This window comes from Stegodyphus dumicola, chromosome 12 (assembly GCF_044657685.1).
Source record: "Stegodyphus dumicola isolate Sdum_Otavi_A_Nest chromosome 12, ASM4465768v1".
Lineage (NCBI taxonomy): Eukaryota > Metazoa > Arthropoda > Arachnida > Araneae > Eresidae > Stegodyphus > Stegodyphus dumicola.
Genome location: NC_140779.1, coordinates 15829453 through 15852708, shown reverse-complemented (window position 1 = coordinate 15852708; position 23256 = coordinate 15829453). Strand labels below are relative to the sequence as shown.

Below are 23256 nucleotides of genomic sequence, written 5' to 3'. Positions count from 1 at the left end.
AAGAATAGTGTACCTTGTGGTGCTCATTTCAGTAAGCAAAATAATGTGTTTTTTTTTCCTTCCTTTATTTGCTTTGAAACTGTATTTAGAACTGAAAATGAAACAACATATTGCTTCTTCTTGGTACATGGCAATAACTTAGTAACTGTAATAAAAGTTATTATCTTTATTCTGTACTTTAACATGCATTGTGTAGTATTCCATGGCAGAGTGTTTTTCAATATAATAATAATTTTTTTCATTATTTGCTTTGAAACTGTATTTTGGACTATTATCATTATTTCATTTTCCTAAAGTTAAGGGCTCACCAGCAGCAAAATTACTAAACACTGATAGTTTGACATGGGTTCGATTCCAGGTCAACTAGCTGGCTGCATGGAACTTTTATAGTTTTCCCTATGTGTAACATGGATACAAGCCAGTTTTCTTCCATGATGGCATCTCTTCCCTTAGGTAGATAGTCCTTGCGTGCTTTGCTGTAATCAAACAAACCAAACCTAAAAGTTAAAAATCTTCCAATAGTTAACAACTGAAAGTATAATAATTAAAGAAAAATATAAAAAAGAATTAAAATGCTTAAAATGTGAGTTTCTCTATTTACAATACAAGTCTGTAGAAATTGGAACATACAGTTTGTGTTTCTAACTTGGAATAAAAAATAAATAAGCACTTGAAAATTGAATTATAATTTAAAACTTTTTACTATACTTTTTTATGATGCATCCTGAAACTAAAAATTAAGAAAAGAAGGGAAAAAAAAAGAAGAAACAATTCTCATGGTGGCATTTTATCCTTTCACACATTCTTGTTTAACTATATTATGCTTATAGGATTCTTTTTTGTTTCTCTGACTACCTTCAGCATTTTGCTAGGAAAAACACCATAATTTTTTCAACCCACTTTTCTTTTTATCATCTGTTGTATAGTCATGACTAGACTTCATACTGTAGCTCTTAAATTCACTGTCACTACAGTTATCTGTTAATAAAATATTGGCTTTCTTAGTTTTTAATGCAGACATTAAAGCAGTATCAAAAACTTCCTTCAGATTCCGTTTTGTTACGGCAGAACATTCCACATACGAAATAGCTCCTATCTGAGATGCTAATGTATTTGCTTGCTGTATGCTGACAGGTTGTTCTCCATAATGAGCGAGTTCAAGTAAAACTCCAATATCTGTCCTCAAGTCACTTTGTGTTCCAACAAGAAGAACTGGTGCTTTGGGACAATGATGCCTGATCTCATATATCCACTTTTCAGCGACATTGTAGAAGGATGTAGGATATACAACACTGAAGCACAGAAGAAAGATGTCAGTGTGAGAATAGCACAGTGGACGCAATGCATCAAAATCATCCTGTTAAAGTAAAAAGTCATTAATACAATGTTAATTTACAGTAACTATTTATACACTTATAATTAATACAGTATATAATATACAGTAACTAGTATATTATATACTGTATTAATTCTAATTGTATAAATAGTATATGTTAATATACAGCAACTATATATAATTATAATTAATACAGTAACTATTTTTATCCTTTTAGTTTCATTAAATTTAAAAAAATTACTATTAAGAAATGACCTTGATAATTTTAAATTCCAAAATTATTTAAAATGGGAAAAGCTTTCTTTGTATTAAGCTAATGTTCCCAGAACCATATTGATTAAACAGTGATTGCAACTTCTAATCTGCAGCATATTATCATAATAGTCATGTGTCTTATCACTTTGCTTTAAGTGCTTTAATTCCACTGTAATCTTCTGCATGTTTTCGGAATGTATAATGCATGTGATTTGGAATGTATAATGAGTAATTATTTATAATGTTCATATTCTCACAGACATAAAACAGTTCTGTTTCATATTCTGATTACTCTAAGCATATGCTTAAAAAAGAAAATGGCATGGCGAATCCCTGTTGAATGATATGAGGAGGAAAAAAATATAAGATGTGATAAGCGGGAAGGGTTTTTGCTACAAAATCACAAATTTCCCAAAACTACTGAGAGAACAAATTATGTTTTTGATTTTAATGTAAAAACTCTCCTGGTATTTCATACCTGGATTTGTTTTCTTTTGATATATTGCCTTAGTTTCTTTGGTATATTTTAATATGCCCACATATATATGTTCTTACAGATATCACAAAAAAAATATTCTAGGCCGTATATATGTGGCCTTGCCGCTTAAAGGGTTAATAATGTATTGTTGGGAATGTAGTTTCCACGCATGAACTGAAACTACAAGGTCCGGCTATTAATTTCCAGGACTGACGTAACTGTAGGAGAACGAAAAGTCGAAAATTGGCGCTAATGATTGCATATTGAAGAGCGTTTTCTTGCGCATATGTAGTGCAATCGGCGCCATTCTGAAGTAAGTGGTTCTTGTGGAAAAGCGCATTAAAACGTAGCTCTTAAATTCCTATTGTCGAAGTGAAAATGGAGCAAAGAATTAACATTAAATTTTGCTTCAAACTGAGCAAAACAGCTGCGGAAACCTACGAAATGTTAAAATAATTTTACGGCGAGGAAGCATTATCCTGCTCAAGAACTTTGGAATGGTTTAAACGCTTTCGGAACGGGCGTCGGAGATGATCCACACACAGATCGGCCGCAGTCCTTACGCACGCTGAAAGCAATTGAAAAAGTTAGCGATATGGTGAAATGTGATCGTCGATTGACTATTCGAGTACTCGCCAATGAATTGAACATGGACAAAGAGACGGTTCGGCGAATTTTGACGCAAGACCTAGGCACAATTGGGACTGGACGCATGTGGCGAACTTATCGACAACGCTGATGCTGACCCTGCGTTCCTGGAAGGATAGTCACAGGAGACGAATCTTGGTGTTATCAATATGACCCTGAAACCAAGCGTCAAAGCTCCGAATGATGGTCTCCAAGTTTACCAAGGCAGAAAAATTTCGATTTGAAAAGTCCAAAATCAAGGTCATGTTAATCGCTTTCTTCGATTGCGATGGACTCATTCATCATGAATTTCTTCTTCCTAACATGACTACCAATGGACAGTTCTACACAGAAGTTGCCTGTGAGTCGATTCTTAGCCCAGCATGGTGTTGAATGTAGCATCCAACATACTCTCCAGAGCTAGCACCCGCAGACCTTTTTCCTGTTTTCTAGCTGAAAAATTCGCTGAAGAGAACAAGATTTCAGGATGTCGAAGCCATCAAAAAAACTGTAACGTCACTACTAAAGAGCATTCCAAAGGACTTTAAAACTTCTTTCCGAAATTTGTACAGCCGAGCACAGATGTGCATTACGGCTGATGGGGATTACTTTGAATCATATTAAATCATATAAATTATATGTTAATATAACAGAAATCATTCTCAAAGAATTAGAAATCAAAATAAAACTGGTCATTAGAAGATATGGTTATCACTAGTATGTTATCACATACGAATCTATAACAGATGCAAGTCTCAAAACAAATACTTAAAAGTTTAAAAGAATTGTCACTACCAAACTAAAAGTGAAATCATTGGAAACATTCAGATCTTGTTTATTATTTAACATCTAACTGAGTTTAACCTTTTTTTCTTCTGAGTTATTCCATGAGTCCTGGAAATTAATAGCCGGACATTGTATATTTGTTCACATTTGTACGTTTTATTTACGAGAAACATCTTATTGGTAAAGCTCTAAAAGACGGAGTAGCTTTATGATAAACGGACGATTAGCGCTGGCTGGCAATCGTTAATTCTAGAAGTCATAATCCATTTGAAGAGGATTTTGTTACAGGAAGTGTTAGCCTGCACTAGCGCACTTTTTTCATTTCTTCGAAGTTCTTGTTTATTGTTCATCAAGCATTCCATAAAAAATTGTTGAACGATATTTTCGTTTATTTTCTTTAGTAAAAGCAAAAATTCTGTTCAGGTGTCTTTCGTAAAAAGCAACGAAATAATAATAATAATAATAATAAAACAGTCTAATAAAACAGATCCTTCGTAAAAGTGATCTTTCGTAACGCGAAAGACACTAACGCAAACAAGTTCCAAGGCTTTTCTTTTCTGTTGTGTTTTTTTACTATGCTATATTTATCATTTAAACCGTCCTTCAGAAATAGTATACACCACGCATTTTTCCCCTCCCAGTTTTCAAGCAGTGAAATTCGTCGGAAAAAGGAGGTAAATATGGTATGTGAATGAATAACCACGTGTTCACCCTTTTTAGACAAGATGCATTGGCCTGATTATGAGTTTTTTGGTACGATTATCTGCGGAAAAAACACTCAACAACCTTTTTTCGAAGAAAAGAGCGTTCGTGTCATTATACGTGCATGGCGTCGATATCATAGTATAATCCACAGCCTCTCTATCAGACTTTTTAACCATTCTGAATATGCATAGTATCTCATTGACAAGACAACCTGTGAAAGCTTTTTTACGACGAATTTATTTTCATGAAACTACATAGATGACACATCATCTCATTGATGCTATGCGCAGCATGTAGAGATTATCTTACTCTTTATAAGAATATTGCTTTCCTTGGTTACCATAGAAGATTTACAGTTCCTTCGGAGAAGCTGCTTCAGGTTAACCTTCAATATGAGAAGTAAACATTCTTTTTTTACTATGCTATATTTATCATTTAAACCGTCCTTCAGAAATAGTATACACCACGCATTTTTCCCCTCCCAGTTTTCAAGCAGTGAAATTCGTCGGAAAAAGGAGGTAAATATGGTATGTGAATGAATAACCACGTGTTCACCCTTTTTAGACAAGATGCATTGGCCTGATTATGAGTTTTTTGGTACGATTATCTGCGGAAAAAACACTCAACAACCTTTTTTCGATGAGGAGAGACAGCAAATATTTGGGGGTTTTCTTCTTTGCGTTGCGTCAGGTTTTAAACTTTATTACTCTTGTTATTTTGAGCGCGTAAGCTGTTTTAGCTATATCTTTCAGAACAGTCATATCGCGAAAGATGATATTTTCTTTCAGTTGGCTCTTAACTATTTCTAATATTTCTTAAGTGGCATAAGTAAACCTCGCCGCAATACTCTGACGTTCGTACGAGTTCCTGAATGCTATTATTTATATTGTCAGAAGTCAGTCTGGTTATGGACAATAATGACTTTTCGTGGAATATTTGTCAGTTATCACAAAATTAAGATATATTGACCTACAAAAGATTATGAGCAATGCGACACGAGACGTATTGTTTTACATTCTAACTGAGTAAGGTACTTTCTCTAAACACAGAAATTTAGCATACTTATCTGTGAATCAAGCATTAGGTTGGATTTTTTTTTTTTTTTTTTTTTTTTTTTTAAATGCTACAAAGAAATACTTGAATTATTTCTTTCACACATATATGTTAGAATATATTTTAGAAATTGCTGTTCACATCCATACGCAAAATATGCATCTACAGAAGCTGTTCGGACATTTTTCAGACGATTTTGGTTTGCTGTAAAGAACATCGTCTGATCGGAAAACAATATTTAAATTGCAGCTACAGTGTCTCAAAAAAGTGATGGGACACTTGCGCTTTACAAAAGGAAACTGCAATAAAATAAATTTAAAAAACATGTAAAATTTTTTGTGGGTGTGTTTCATACTTAAATTTAGTAACAATTATTACATAACATACATTTTCTCAAAATATTAAAATATTAATTTAATAAAAATACAATTGTTTAGAACGGAGCAGAAAATGGCTCACTTAAGTGATGGGATACTACGTACTATGCAACAAAAATCGTCTGAAGTAAGCAATAAAAATATCTTTTGGCGTATTTATTTTTACTCAAAAGCAATTGCCAATAATTTATAAAATCGTCTGCAGTATTTCTCTCCAGATTGTTTTGAATTTTTGTGTTTTTTAGCTCTGTGCAGACATGAATGCTAAACGAAAAGAAACTTTGCCTGGAATTCGAAAATTAGTTATTAATTTGCATATTGAACGTGGAAAATCTATTAGAGAAACTGCTGAAACAGTTAACTTCAGTCATTCAACAGTTTTCAATATCATTAAACGATATAAAAAGAATCATATGATTCAGGATAAAAGAAGACCTGGCCGACCATCAAAGCTATCCAATGGAATAAAGCGAATTATCGTTCGAAATATTTAAAAAAAAATCCAAGAATGAGTGCTCCTAAAGTTGCTGCTGATTTACAAGCATTATATGGAGTAATTCTTGTTAATTCTGAGACTATTAGAAGAGTAATTCGATCTGCTGGATATCACGGTAGAGCAGCCAGGAAAAAATTCTTCGTAAGTGAAAAGAATAGAGACTGGCTTTCGCAAAATCCAACATAAATAAGAATTCTGATTACTGGAATGAAGTTATATTTGCTGATGAGAGTAAATTTAATATATTTGGTTCTGACGGTAGAATCTTGGTGTGGAGAAAACCCAGGGAAGAATTTCGCAAACAGAACTTGGTGCCAACAGTAAAACATGGTGGAGGAGGAGCTATGGTATGGGGGTGTATGTCGTCCGCTGGAGTTGGTAATCTTGTTTTTATTGACAGTATAATGGATCAGTACAAGTATATTGACATTTTAAATCAAAATTTGAAATCTTCAGCACGAAAATTGAACCTTCATAACGATTTTAAATTCTACCAGGACAATGACCCCAAGCACAGTGCTTTGAACGTTAGACTCTGGCTGCTGTATAACTGTCCTGAAATAATAAAAATACCCCCACAATCTCCACAATTAAATCCCATAGAGAATATTTGGCAAGAATTGGAATTAAGAATTCGCAAACACACCATTTCTTCAAAACAACAATTAAAATCGGTGCTTCAAGAAGAATGGGGTAAAATCACTCCAGAAATCACAAAAAAAAAAATAGTCGAATCCATCCCAAGAAGATTAAATCATGTTTTAAAAGTAAAAGGAAATCCAACAAAATATTAAAACCTTTTAAAAAGTAAAATTTTTGGATAAATATTTGATGGAAAAGTAAGTGTCCCATCACTTAAGTGAGCCATTTTCTGCTCCGTTCTAAACAATTGTATTTTTGTTAAATTAATATTTTAATATTTTGAGAAAATGTATGTTATGTAATAATTGTTACTAAATTTAAGTATGAAACACACCCACAAAAATGTTTTACATGTTTTTTAAATTTATTTTATTGCAGTTTCCTTTTGTAAAGCACAAGTGTCCCATCACTTTTTTGAGACACTGTATATTTTTGAAAGTATAAATTATAGTGTGCAATTTGACATTTTTGTTTACATAGAAAATGGCGCTTTTAAAGAAGCAGTGGATGGGAGGTTGAGCTCTTTCCGAAGAAAATTATTCCTGTTTAGTTATTAAAAAAACGCTGTAAAAGCTATGGTTATTCAATATCTAAATGTATAAGAGGTAATATTATCAACAAGAAAAGAAACTTCAAAGTTTGGCTTCATGTGGATAAAATTTTTCAAATATAAAATGAAAAAAAAAAAACCGGAATGTTAGAATGTTGCAAAGGTTAGAGCTTTAATGTTAAAAGAAAATGCGCCAAGTCAAAAGACAGTTACCAAAATTGTTAAAATGTTCGATGTCCACTGTAAACAAAGGGATTAATGCTGATTTGAATTTCAAAAAGGCGAAAATACGTAGCGTGCGTCGTCTTTCTGCACTACTTACTGCCGAACGTAGTTAGCGTTGCAGGATTCTGTATGAGAAACATTTATCCGGGCAAAAAATTAAAAAAATGTTATCAAAATAGACGAATCTTGGGTGTACGTAAATGACTGCACTAAACAGATATCTATTTGTTATCATCAAAGGAGAGAAAAAAATATTAAAAGATGTTTCAAAGAATCTAAAGAAAGTTTTCCAAAGGGATTTATGATTGTTGCTGGTTTTCCATATAAGGCAAATTAAAAATAGAGAGAGTGGAAAAACTATTAAGATCAACTCCACGTATTATCAGGAACATATTTTATATCTAATTTTCAAGTATGAAATACCTTCTCTATATGCACATTGCCATCTCTATATCCACAGTGCCACTGAATCAAGACAATGCAAGCAGCCACACGTCAAAATCCACTGTTAATTTCCTGGGAGAAAATGGAATAAGGAATGGGTATCGAAACCATACTTTTCAGTCGCATTCTTACTAAATCTTCTGATGTATCGCCCATGGATTTTTGTGCTTTTGGACTTTTAAAAAGCGGAATTGTCCAAATGTCGACCTACAATCCTACTCGCACTTTGCAACGCTGTTCAAACGGATAAAGTAATTCTTCCGATGTCATAAAAGGTTTTATTTATTGTCTTGGAAATTACGATGTAGAAAGATAGTAAAGAATGAGGGCTATTAAATAGAACATTTAAAACACAAAAATTTTAGGTAAAATAATTACGTAAATACAATAAAAATCATCTAAAAAATGTGAAAACGGCATTCGTAGCAACCAGAACCACTACCTATAGATATTTCGATGCCCAATGTGGTCTACTTAGCCCATTTGATTTACGTTAGATCAAGGCTTAATTTCTAAAAGTAAAAGTGCCGGAGCCCTATGAAAGATCGTCAGGAAAGAGGAACAATGGTAAATAAATAAACAAAATGACTATTAAATTTATTAATAATTAAAAAATTAAATAGTTAATGGTAATCAAATTAATTAATAACTATTTAATTGATATTAATAATTAATATGGTACTATTCCGTTTCAGGGACCGTAAAAAATTGCAGCGAAAATGTACGGGCAAAAGCGCCAAATCTAGCGTACGCGCTGATTTCAGATTGAGTAAGTTTATATAGTTCTATAGTTCTTAAGACGCCATTGAAATACTAGTTTAATTTTTAAATACTTTTTTGATTTTAAATCTTTTATTTTTTTTTTATATCCTATGGATTTAACAATTTGGGAATTGCCCATGATGAAAAGTTTGAAATAGAATTTTGGGTAAAGTGCAGAATCACCCACTGCTTGACGCATTTTTAAGAATTGCACATACTCGGTATCCATGTACTTATACACATCGACCTATTTTCACTTTAAAAAAAAAAATCTCAGAATTGCACAAAAATGACACACCCTTGACTTATTCTATGTACACACCGACTTATTTTCACTTAAAAAGTAAAAGAAAATTGACAAAAATCCAATTGTTTTTACCCTTGTAAAAAGCGGCAAACAAATAAGTGGGCGATTCTGCACCTTTACCGATATTTTTTTTCAAAGAAAAGGCATCATTCATTATAGAAAATTATGTTTGAACAACCAACGAGATGAAATTGTGCTTTAGCGATAACTCGGTAGCGAAATAGCGATGGAGGCATCCATTCAGTTATGTTTAGCAATTTTTATATAAATTATAATCTGAAATAGTTATATACTCATATGCTTCCATTCAGTCGTGTTTAGCCTTTTTACTTCCTTGTACGAAGTAAAAAGTTTCCTTGTACGAAGTAAATAGGAAGTATTGTAATCGCGAAAAGTTTCAGGCAACATATTTCAACGAAAATATCCATTTTGACCGCTATCGAATGCAATTTAACGATGTTTTTGCTTGATATCTGTGCGTAAGGACAGAATAAAAGACACCTTTCCTCCAGAAAAATTATAAAACTGCTTTAAAATTAATTCTGAAGAGAATTTTTCGTGGCGTCTGTACGAACGTATGTGCGTACGTACGTATCTCGCATAACTCAAAAACGAGTAGCCTCAAGAACGTTGAAATTTTGTATATAGAACTGCTATAACATGTAGATGTGCACCTCGTATTTTGGTTGCAATCGGCCGCACCAAACGTATATAAATATATTTATATATATATCCACTCTATTACCCGGCTCAGTGATCTCAGTTTCTTTACTCTTATATGTTTGTAAATTGTACATTTTTTTCTTTAAAAATGATTGCATTATATTGTTTTTATCTTCCGGTTAAGGATTTTATGCCTTTAGTAAATCTGTGTGCAATATTTTTAGAATTATCAGCAATTTTTAAGTTGTTTAATTGCCGCTAAGCCTGTTTTTAATGGCGGCCATTGATGTTTACATTTGAAACAGGAGACTAGTGGATTTGTTGCCAATCTAGAGAAACTTAGCTTCCCAACAACAAAGATAACGCATTCATTTATTATTGCCAATTAAATCATGCTTAATTCTTTCTGGAATTTTTTTCGAGGAAACTAGTGTTTGAGATTTACTTCGTAATTTTTAATATAGATATTTTGAGTTTTTATGTATTTTTGCCTTGTCGCGAAGTGAGAGCTGAATGAATTAAATGAGAAATACTAAATCGTCTGTGAAAAACTGTTTCTTTTCTGTTTTGTTTGCTTAATTTCTTTCATACATCGTTTTAGCTTTATTATAGTATTTGAATAGAACATGTGGCAACGATAATTCTTCAAATGATATAAATTTTGTGCATTCAGAGTGTCGTCATAGTAAACAAATATAGTGAATTTTAAAGAGTGCATTTATTCTATTGTGGTTTATGCGCTGTCTACGAAGTAGATTTAATTCAATCCAATCAATTTAAATGAAATTCAAGAAAAAATGCGTATAGTTTAATATTCCGTACAAGGAAATCATGTGGTGTACACATCAGATTTTTTATATAAATTATAATAATAAAAAAGTATTATATGAAATTAACCTTTCATCTAAATTAAAACATCAATCTTAGATAGTTATTTACTATTATACTTCCTGTCTTGCATTAGGGTTGCCACAATTATTTTTGGCAGCACTGCCATCAACAATAGTTTGGCGATTTTTTACGGCCCTCAAAACCGAATAGTACCATTAATATTTATTAATTTTTATTTAATTGATAATTATTGGTTAATTAATCCGTAATTAATTAATTAAATAATTAAGCTTAAATAAAATATAAAAAGATAAATTAAAATAATTAAAATAATAAGCGATTTTTAATATAATTTCATTGCTAAAAATAAAAATAAAATTTTCGAGATCAAATTTCTACTGAAATTGTTCCGTTACCTAAACGAAGGGCCGGAGCCTTCTTATTTAGAACTCCGGTGGGCTTCAGCTAAAATTAAAATTTATTCCCAAAACTAAGAAGTAGCAGAGCCGGGCTCCGGAGCAATTTAAGCTGTGCATCAGATGCATATATATGGGCTCCTAGCAATCTTTTTTACAATTTGGTTTCGAATTTATTTAGCAATAACTAGAAGTAGTTTTTTTTTTTTTTTTTTTTTTTTTTTTTTTCAGTAATTTATTTTTAAGCCGTCAGCGAGTATGAACATAATGATTTAAAAAATGAAAGGATCTTACGAAATTTGAAATGTAAGTTGCTGAAAATTAATTTTTTTATTTATTAAATTGTAACAATAAACGGTTTTATGTAACAATTTCATGAAAAAATATTTTACATATAAAAAAAGGAATAAAAAAATTGATTCGTGGCAAAAATTCCACTGAAATTATTTATATGTTAATACTGTAACAGAAATCATTCTCAAAGGATTAGAAATCAAAACTGGTCAAAATAAAACTGGTCATTAGAAGATATGGTTATGCACTATGTTATCACATACGAATCTATAACAGATGCAAGTCAGATGCAAACACTTAAAAGTTCAAAAGAATTGTCACTACCAAACTAAAAGTGAAATCATTGGAAACATTCAGATCTTGTTTATTATTTAACATCTAACTGAGTAGGAACGAGGAATTTTTTGCACGGTAACTGTAAAGAAAATACGTATGGTTTTGTTTTAGTTTTCTTGTTTCGTGAAAATAAATTGAGCCATTTTCTTCTGTTAATGTATTTATCAAGATATCAATGGCAAATGCAGGTATGAAAATGCTTCAGATCTATCACCAAATGTATTTAGTGAGATCTACCAAAATGGACTCAATCCAAATCAAAGTTATTTAAGATAAAGTATTATTTTTACATAGTAAATCAAATTTTTTAGTATGCATTTATTTTGCCAAAGAACAACTTAAGAAAAGTACGCTATCAATCCTCAATGGAATTCATTCAAAAAAGTTTTGCAGTATTTATTTCTTGCGCAATTTTGTTGTTTCCCCCCTTTCGTTTAATAAAACAAAATTGAAAACTTACTTGGCCGGCAGTATCACAGATTTGCAGTCTTACAGGCTTATTGTTGACGCTAACTACAACTGAAAAAGATGCAATATATGTAAAAAATACATTTTCATATATTAAATATTGCACTAATAATAAATTCCTATGGAATTTAATATCAAAAACATGAATTTTATGCAGTTGCTCTAAACATTATTTATAGTTTTTTAGAAAACAACTGTTTCAGAGTTATTTAAAATACTCCAGAAGCAATAAAAGGTATACACTACTATTCTCAATTAAAATGCTTCGTTTGATTTGAATTGATTAACTTGTGTAAAATAAATGATAAACAAGCCGATGGAATTTGAAATATATGAAAAAAATATTCCGTTTACTCTTCCACCTTGTTATTTCTTTTTGCGCGAACTCAAACGATTATTCGCGTATCAGTTCTTAAGATATTTCACGTTCAACTGTAACTTAGCATTTACAAAGTGAGGAACTCTACAATGTGTTTACAGTTTGGTTTGAATAAACTGAGAGTAGCTGAATTTATTAGTGTTATTTCAAATCGAAACTACACTTTCCATTTCTGCGCCATTCGAATATCGGAACGTTAAACACCATTGCAATATGAACTCTTAAGGGCAAATGGAAGGGGGCTAACGATTCGCAGTTCTGGACTTCAGTAGGCCAGAGCAACTGACCAGCAGAAGTAAGGTTCCGCTGACGTTACGTGAGAGCTTTCAAACCTGGTGACACTACACAGAAATAGCCCACCAGCGCCCAAGCGGTAAAGTCCCTGAACACTGGTAGTTCGGTCCGAAGTTCGAATCCCGCGAAGGGGCTGGCTGCATGGGCGTTTTCCCCATGCGTAACGTGTTAATACGAGCCAGTGTCCCGTAGAAATTCCTTCACGAAGCCATCCATCCCTTGTGTGCAGTGCCTTTGTGAGGAAAACGTAAATATTAATAATTACCACAGAAATTAACATTTTTCACTGTGCCGACTACGATTTTATTAAATCCTATTAGGTAGCCGTGCATACTGAAATTTGTAGAGACATTAGGTATTTTGAAAGCAGGAAAGAGGAAAAATTAGCAACCGCCTTCTCCGGGAATCGAACCACGGACCTCTGGAATACCGGCCCAGCGTGCAGTACCACTACACCACGAAGGCACGCTAGGAAAAAGGGGACTATTTTTTTAGGGGACCCAATCGCCAAATACTGGGTGTGGAGAATCTTCATCCAACACCCTTTTAGTTCGGGCGCCACTGTAGAGACATTATATTTTTGGAAGCAAGCAAGATGAAAAATTAGCAACGCCTTCGCCGGGAATCGAACCACGAACCTCTGAATACCGGCTCAGTGTGCTGACCACTACACCACGAAGGCACGCTAGGAAGGCGGGAGAAATACCTTATATACTCCCCCTTTTAAATGCCGACTGGGGGTTTTAGGGAACGCAATCGCCAAATCTTGGGTGGGGAGAAACCTCATTCAACACCCTTTTAAATCGGACGCCACTGTAGAGATATTAGGCTAATTGGAAAAGCCGGAGAGATGAAAAATTAGCAACGCCTTTGCCGGGAATCGAACCACGGACCTCTGAATATCGGCTTAGTGTGCTGACCACTGCACCACGAAGGCACGCTAGGAAGGATGGAGAAATAAATTTAGTTTTTTTTTTTTTTTTTTTTACATGGTAGCAAAGATGATTTTCGTTCCGATTTTATCTGCCACCAAAGGACAGATGCTGCAATTTTGCTATTTTTCTATTGTATTTAATTAAGTACATTACGTTTAAACACATCATTAATTATACTAAATTATATTTTTCACGATGATACCTATTCGTTCTTAATTACTTTCGCGTACCGTAAACGACATTGCAGATTCAAATGCAAAAATTTTTAAAAGGGAAGATCTACGGCAGGGTTTCTCAAACATTTTTCAGGTGAGAACCAATTTTATAAATTAGAATGTCGTTTGGACCATCTTACTCTTCGTCACCTTCGAAAGCAGTTGTTTAGCATACGTTACTTACTACCTGTGTTTTTAAGATGCAATTAATAAAATTAATCTCATTTTATATTGGTATTAATTAAGTTAATAGAAGAAAATTTATATCTGATTTTAATAATTTAAGAATACTAGAATTTGAATAATATTTATCTTATTGGCAAAAAATTGGTAAAAACAAATGTTGGTACTCACAATTAATCAGATGAATGACCCTGCCGACTCTTGCATAGCTATTCTATATTTGGATAAATGCTGGTAAGTAGCCCAGCAATCACAATGTAGCTCGGAAATGTAATGTAATGGAATATACGAGTGTGCTGACACCCTCCAGACCTCCATTATGTGTTAAAAATTTCAACGATTGGTCAGTGCAACTATGCTCCGCCCAGTTCTGTTACATGCCTCAACTACTACGCCCGCGATATTCTGTTAGCTTCAAGAGACGGAGGAAGGAGGACGCTACAGCCGTAGCACTTACGAGGAGAAAGTTATGCCAAAGTTTTTATGCTACAGATGTGCTAAAACAGCCAGCTTGGTAATGTCACTGAAAAGATTCTCAGCAATACTTTAGATGCTGTCTTCCTAAAAGATAATGTAGAAGACGATGGCCATTCACATTCCGATATTGGATACAATAATATCCCTCTAATTACTCCAGACGATGAGAAATTCCACTCACAAGATATTTAAAAAATTATTAAGTATCTTCCGAATAATAAAACTCCGGGACCTGACGGATTAGACAACAGTATTATTAAGGTAATTCACCACGCAATGCCTTTTCTGTTCCACAAACTACTAAACCTCTGCCTCAAATTTCATGTCTTCCCGAATTGTCTTAAACAGAGACAGACGATACTATTCAAGAAAAATAATAAAGATCCTACGGATCCGGAAGCCTTCAGACCAATCAACATCTTACCTGCAATAGGTAAACTTCTGTAACGTGCAGTCGCTGACAGAATACGCCACCACTTAGAGAAAAACGGTACCATAAGCCCCAACCAATTCGGCTTCAGACCTCTCAAATCTACATCACATGCGATAGCAGAACTTCAAGAGCAGATCCATAGGAATAAATTTTCAGCTCTCCATACAGCAGTACTCTGTATGGATCTCAAAAATGCGTTTGACTCTGTGTGGTGGCCTGATATCCTTGAAGCCTTGCGCAACATTAAATGCCTTCAGAACATATTCAAACTAATGAATAGTTTCCTAACATAAACGATAATCATAAGCAATAACTGCATAGTAGAAAGAAGAATAACAAGGGACTGTCCACGGAGGTCTTGTCTAAGTGCAGACCTGTGGAACATCACCTTCAATTATATCACCTCTTACAAGTAGCCGAACCATACAAAACTCATCGCTTTTGCCGACGATCTGGCCTTTGTAACAAATGGGCATTCAAGAGACATACTAGAAAAGAATAGTAAAGAAACTCTCTCCATATTCCATTCTCTGTGCGTCAATCAAAAACTAATCATTTCAGAGCCCAAATCACATATTATTTTATTTCCAAAACCGGGCAAATCACTACAAAGGCTACCTTGCACTAAAATCAATAATAGAAGAATCAAGATCTCAAAAAAAAAATAAAATTTCTTGGATTGAAAATTGACCAAATTTTTCTTGGATCCCACACCTCATGGACATTCAGAAGAAAAACCAAACTATTTTTAGAGCCCTCGCAAGGATAGAAGGCACAACGTGGGGCCTCAAGTCGAGGATGTAAAACATTCTTTATAATACCGTGATCAAAAAATAATCCTCTACGGGGCATCAGAATGTGCTCATCCCATGAAAGTGAAAAAGAAAAGACTTTTAGCTTCGATCCAACGCTTCTTCCTTTTACAAATATCAAAAGATATAGAACTACCTCAACGACAGCACTCTGTGTGTTAACGGGAATCCCACCCCTCCATCCGAAAGCAAAAGAAGATGCAGACTTAGCCACGTTATTCCACCTCAAGAAAAACATAGAGGTAGAAGATCAAGACCTGTGCCCCCTTGACTTCGAACAGCCTTGAAATCCTTACCTAAGACACCCTGCAGTACACGCAAAACTCAGAATATCTATAAAAGAAGAAACCCTCAGTGCACCTACATTTTCAGTCGTGTACACAGATGGGTCAAAGATAAACGAAGAAGTAGGATGAGCGTTCTTAGCACTTGTCTCAGAACAAGAAACAACAGGATGGAGGGAAAGGACACCTAAGAAACAACAACAGCGTTTTCTAAGCTGAGCTTTCAGCCATAAAACACACTATTCTATGGTCTCATCAAAAGCATCTAACATATGTTACCATCTACAGCAGGGATGTCAAACTCATAGGTACACTTGGGCCAAACAAACAAGGTTTAACTTTAGGCGGGCCGAAAAAAAAAAAAAAAAAAAATCAATATTCATAGAAACGTAGATTTATTTCGAATAATATAATAATAAACATATATATATATTTATATAGAAAAGAACAAGAAAAATTTAATGTTTACGTCCTGATACTTGACATCTCTTCTCTGCTATTATCTTTCCTATTTCGGGAGAAATTTTGTTTGCATTGATAACTTTCAACGCTGACCCAAGGTGAGCATCATTAATACTGTTTCTAATAGGAGACTTATTACCTTTCATGACTGAAAATAACTGCTCGCACCGATAAGTGCTACCAAACATGGAAATAATTTCATATGCGAATTTTCGAGTATTTTCAAACCTGGCTGGTAAATATTTGTAAAATTCAGGCACGCCCACTTCAATGAATTTTGCTTTCAAATTTGAGTTGCATTGAATCTCGATCACCTCCATTTGCATATGGCTGGGTACTGAGTCAATACTTATTGAGAAAAATCGAAGAAAACAACAAAAAAAAATTGTCTTCGAGGGAGCTAAAATCATTAAACCTCGTTTAATTCAGTTGTTAAATTTACAATTTTTTCTGCGTATTTTTGATACGAACAAGTATCATCTAAACTTGATTTATTCATGCTGCACGTCGGGAAGTGCGTCAAATCTTCATTTTTAAGTTGGTTTTCCCAAAGAACTAGTTGACATTTGAATGCTTTAATTATGTCAAACATGTTCGTAATGATATGATCTTTTCCTATCGTACAAAACTATGATTGGAAAACTGAGACCATGAGTTCGGCCACATTCGGCTATCGGGGATGCGTTCAAGTTCTGAGTGCACGTGTCCCCCAAAAGCCGAAGGTAGCTGAACGCAAGCTACTCACACGCATTTGTAATTTAAGTAGTGTGTGTGTCAGCTCGCTGTGAGTAATCTAACAACACTGAATAAATTATCGTTAATTACTTAGCAGTAAACATTTCATTTTTTTCTTCATCGATATGTTATTTTATTATTATATATTATTATTTACCGATATATTGGCCGGGCCGCCAACAAAATATTTGTTGTGGGCTGCATGCGGCCCGCGGGTCGCGAGTTTGACATCCTTGATCTACAGTGATAGGCCAAGCGGCAATTAAAGCTGTTGATGATGCAAGAAACAAATCATCAACAGTACAAGATATCTACGATTTAATATCACAGCACGACAGGACATCTATAAAAATAAAGTGGGTAAAAGCGCATGCAAGACAAGCCCAAAATGAAAGGGCAGATGCGCTTGCTAGGAATGCAGCTCAAGACTCATCACTACCTTCAATCAATGTCCCATTCCCAAAATCGTATGCGAAACATATGTTGAAAAAAATTACATTAAAGAAATTTCAAGCTGAATGGGAAAATGCAGAAGTATGTAGAAGTCTTCTACATTAACTTCTACAAGAAATCCACCATATGATCCAATCTCATATAACTTCTTCATCAGCATCTTCTTATCTGGACATGGTCCTCTACGCACGTACTACTTTGCACGAAATTTGAGCGATTCAGACAAGTGCGTATGTGAGGAAAAGGGAGACCCAAAACAATATATTTTCAAGTGCTAGCTCACAAAAGAACTGCACTGCAAAGAAAGGTCACAAATTCCGCCTGAGTACATTAAATGCTTACTAACGATCCCTCAATTACAACAAAAGGTTTCCTTAATTATGAAGAAACTTTTCTCATATAAAAGAGAAGACATATGTCAAGATGTTATCGCATCTGTATTAATACCTCTTATTCCGTAGCTTACAAAAATAATGCAATATTTCAGAAATATTGCGAATGTCTGAAACAGGCTAAATATGGTATGAATTGTTTTTACAAAATAACTACATTAAGAATTTGGACTGTATTAGGAGATGAGAGGTAAAAAATCTTGTAATAATTAAATCATTAATTAAGAAAAATAATATACGACTTATTAGATATATTAGTGTAAGTGTAAGTATTATGTGATTTTCTAATGTATATTTTCTGTATTTAGGATACATTAATTTACAAAAAATATAATGTAAGACTTCAGTGCTGATGCAATTGTGTGTAACTAGTTAAAAAATGAAAGGAAATGTATTAACAAGATAATTTGCCTTAGGAATATAACAAAGCACTATGAGATGCACAAAACATTCTTCACCAATTAGTTCCTTAAAAAGATATTTAATGTAATTCGATGTAATTAGATATACTAATGTAAATATATTGTTTGTATGAAGTACAATGTACAATGTCCGATGTACAATGAAAGTTCGTATGATGTATGTTCGAAGTAATTATGTTATATTAATCTGCCATAATCCAACTTTTGTTTATAGGTTAATTTCTTTGTAATTGCATACTGTGTCTTTGAAATTGTATATTCAATACGTAAGTCTAGTATAAAGTTTCTATGTAAATGTCTTGCTAGGCTGGCATCCAGTGCGGGCCAACCGAAAGCCAGCGGGTACAGTAGTGCGGCGGAGCAGTACCTGTAAAAGTCACTGACGAAGTTCTGGTGCTCCGTCCACTTTCCCTGTCCCTGCTACAGATGTGCTAAATTGCTTTTACGATAAGAAAGTTATGCTTTAGATATGTTAAATCCCTATTTCGCCCAAGTTATGCCACTGTTACATACTGCCACACTGGATGTCATTCAGCCCTTCAAGTGCACAGGTTTGTTCTAACATTTGGATTTATTTTTCACTTTTAGGATACCTACTAAGAACAGACATAGATAGGTAAAGACTTCAGGGTGGTATACATATTAAATAAGCGAAGACCTATGACCTGTGACAAATTCAGATGTGTCATAGGGAAGTCTGGTCTTCTTCTAGGTCCTCCGAGGTTGTGGCGTAATGGAAGTAGATAGCGTCTGCAGAATGATTTAAATGCTGGTGAGACTGAAATCTTTTTCGGCATTAGGGTCAGCAATTCTCTCAATCAACAGTTTATTTAATTCTACGAAATCAAAATGTCAGGTCTACATTACGACTAAAGACCATATGAAAGATGTATTTGTTACAAAACAGGAAAGATGGATTTTCCATCATTTTTAAATTTTTGTAAATTTGAAACTTAATTTGGTATTTTGAGATTAATCAACTAGCAAACATGGATGGCATTTATGTTGAATGATGATTTGAAAGAATTGCTTTTATTAATCATTTTCAAGTAACAATTAAATTTTATGCCCTTTAATTTTTCTGAGCAGTGTGTAAGTTTCTAAGCAGTGTCTGAGCAGTAAAAAAGCTGGTATTTGGTATCAAATGACACCTCAAATAGACACTTCCCTCGTCTCCTCTTAATTTAGTTATATTTTCTTTAAAAACCTTCTCCCCCCCCCTTTTTTTTTTTTTTTTTTTTTTTTTGATAGAACAAATAACAGATATAAACAAAGCATTAAGCGCTAATATATGAACGTATACATTATACATTCACAAAAATAGCATTTGTTTTTTGATAAATTATTCAAAATTTTAATTAACACTTGAAACTTGAATTTACATATTACAACTGGTGGCACTTCTTTCTTTATAGAATTAGCTTTTAAATAAGAAATATGAATAAGGAAATACTTTAATAAGGAAATCCATTCTTACATGCGCCCAACAACAGCACGAATTCCTTTTTAAATCGGTAGCTAATCTCGCTCCAAAATTTTAAATTATCTAAATTTTCTATGTATAATTTGATTTTTAAATCAGTTGGTTTCCATATCCTTAACGCGATAGTCAGATGAAAGTATAAAATAATAGTGAATATTTGAGGTTTTTGTTGTCATATAATTGAGAATAAGACTCTTTAATAGGCATAAAGATTGTGCATAGTTTTCTTGGAATTTAAAGAACATAACAGAAAGAATTTATTTCAAGTAGCTATAAATTTTCCTTGTCTTGAAAAAAAATTAAGCGTTGCATATTGATATAAAAGAGCTATTTATAAGTAAAAAGGATGAGCATATTGTTTAACATCAAGTGGCGATACAAACTGAATGCACTTCAAGGACACGCACGCCATTCGCCCTATTCTTTTTCCAAATGAAGAACTATGGCATTATATGCCATATCATTATTTAATGAGGGGAAAAAAAGGCACAATTAAAGAAACTACATGTGTTTTATTTCTTTGCATGAAAAGTAATGCAAAAAGTAAAGTTATTTATGTAGAAAAATATTATAAAATTTATTTGCGCGTCACGTATCTAGACAGCACTTTCGGATTCATTACGAATAAAATCAGCCAATCGTCTGTTTCTCCTAACTTGCATTTATTCAGTCATGCGAGATGCTTCTCAACGATATGTATGAAAACTATGAATATATAGAAAAAGTATAATAAAACATTTACTATTTCCGTTTCGTACCACCTTTTCTGTCCGATATGGAAAATACCGTATATTTCCTTCCAACTGGAAACAATTACTTTCGTAAATGATTTTTATGAGGTACATGGAAGATAAAAATGTAAAACTTTACTGTTCAGATGTTAAATAATGAAAGCAAAATCCTCTCTTCATAAAGTTCCTTTCTTGTTTATAAACTAAATTAAATAATAATGATATTTAAAAAATAATAATAATATTTTCAAATATTTTGAAAATAATTTGTTGAGAATAAAATTTAATCCAAAGAATTAATACTTGTTACATAAAATAATTCTACGATCATATCTCCATCATTATTCCAGAAAAAAAGTATTAAATTTTTAATTTATTCGCCTTCTACTACTCGATATTTAAAAATATTGTCAGATTAACTGTGCTGCGTACTTGAATTAGAAATACGTACATTATTAATTTTTATTAGCCCTCCCTCTCTCAGATATTTCTATTCTATCCCCAAATAAATTATAAAGCAATTTTAAAAAATACAATAATAATATAAAACTTCCTGAATAAATTTCATAATAATTTTAAAAAGCATTTACGAAATTCAGAAATTAAATTTCAAAGAAACATACCTGAATATTTATCATATGCAGTCGGCCTGTATTCCTTAGGATATGCATTTGTAGTGTAACCGATAATTAAACTTGTTTTACCCACAGCACCATCCCCGACTAAGACACATTTTACGCGGCATACACATTTGTTAGTCGTGCCCTCAGCTTTCTCTGAGTACGTACAATTCGATGCCGTTGCAGTGGATGTAGAAAGTATTCTACTCATTTTAAAGAACAAATCACAATCACAGTTATTAAATATAGCATATGATGCTGATTTTCGAAAATGATGGTCGAATACGAAACTTTCTTAAGAATACAAAGCACGAAAGCATTGTATTCAAACAATTCTCATTTATACATAAATACGAACCAGTCTTCTGAATTTTCAGATTTAATTCTCAGTATTTCCCGCAGACAACTGTTTGCGTAACCGGTTTATGACGTCTATCCCCCCACATCGCCTTGCGCCAGGTGTTGCTATTTGTTCAAGTCAGTTTAAAAATAAGGTTAAAAATAAATTCGAAAGGGAAGTTCTTGGCACGTACAACAGTTTTTTAATCATATGGAAGAACACTGTATCCTTTTCAAATTAATAAATAAGTAAAATATGTATAAGTTCTCGTTTTCACTTCATAATATAATGCAATAAATTTTCATTCTTTATAAACTTATACTCTTTTGATTTATGTAATTAGATATAATATGTTCTATGAGCGTTACATTGCCGTACTTCAAACAAATTCTGTGCAGATGTTTTTATTGTAAGATAAAATTTCAGGTAATGCTCAGTTTCGAAAAAACAGTTTTTTCCTTCACAACAGAAAAACACAGTTATTACTTTAAATCTATAAAATGCAAGTCCATTTTAAGGAGAGCCATTTCGGTAGCAAGATAAATTACACGAGAAGTACAGTTTCCAGGATAATCTGTCTTGTATTCGACATAATAGGTATGTTCGTTTAATCTTACAGATTACAGTACTTTTCTAAAAATTATCTCATTTTATTTCTAAATAAAATCTTACTTTCATTTTTAATTTACAGTGGAACTGCAGTAATTTGATTAAACCACAGCCTAATCCATTAGTATTAGATAATTTTTCTTACGTTGTTTAAATAATATGCATTTACTGTCATGTGAACTACAAATTAGTGAATTTTACTTCCTTATTTATCATATTTTACTCTTAAAAAATAATTATACTTTAAAAATATAATTAATACTTTAATGTAGGGAGGGAGGAAATGGCGCTTTTCGCTGAAATATAAAAATGTTCTTGTAAAATACGAGGCAGTGTATACAAGAATATTACACAAATCAAACGATTTGCTACTGCACTGCATACTATGGAAAAAAAAAAAAAAATCTTGTATGATACCTTTTTAACATTATTCAACGAAAAAGCGGGTAATAAACTTTATAATATTCCATTATCAAATGATACAGTAAGTTGACAAATTCATGAAATGGCAAATTCTATAAAAGAGACAATTATTAAATCACCTGGTTTGTTTATACTGTTTATGACAGGAGCTTTTGCGATGAGTGAATGGATGGATAGATGGACGAACAGACCGACGGACGGATGTATGGAGGGAGGGATTGTTAATTACCAGGAAAAATATTCACCAATTACCTTGTTTTTAAGCAGTGTAGGGAATTAGTTCATTTGATTACGGAAATCAAATAAGCATTTCAAATAAGAGAAATACGGTTTGAAACAGAAAGAAAATGTTTTCTTTTAAATTATTCTTACATTTGCATTATTCTATTATTTGCGCATTTTGCTGCTCTCTTAACAGTTAAAGTTTAAATTCAATTGTACAAAAGCATAGCAAATTTGCATGAATTAATAATTCCAGTTCATAAAATAATTATTGTTACCAAAGCTGAATTTCGGGAAATCT

General features: G+C 33.0%; 1 protein-coding gene across 1 annotated transcript; it reads right to left on the bottom strand.

Annotated features, from left to right (window-relative positions):
- Positions 1–682: 682 nt before the first annotated feature.
- Positions 683–21784, bottom strand: LOC118190536 (cell division control protein 42 homolog). The gene is made up of 3 exons (XM_035361262.2): positions 21365–21784; positions 12044–12102; positions 683–1357 (listed from the first exon to the last, which is right to left on the bottom strand). Exons 1-3 carry the CDS (start codon positions 21570–21572, stop codon positions 869–871), a joined length of 756 nt encoding a protein of 251 aa, XP_035217153.1. The 5' UTR covers positions 21573–21784; the 3' UTR covers positions 683–868.
- Positions 21785–23256: the final 1472 nt, after the last annotated feature.

Bases quoted from the DNA above. Each gene is read 5' to 3' on its own strand.
- LOC118190536 (XM_035361262.2), bottom strand. From the start codon at position 21,572: ATGAGTAGAATACTTTCTACATCCACTGCAACGGCATCGAATTGTACG. The intron at 12,103-21,364 runs GTATGTTTCTTT...CATCTTTTTCAG, and splicing joins TGCATATGATAAATATTCAG to TTGTAGTTAGCGTCAACAAT. The intron at 1,358-12,043 runs GTAAGTTTTCAA...TTACTTTAACAG, and splicing joins TCTGTGATACTGCCGGCCAA to GATGATTTTGATGCATTGCG.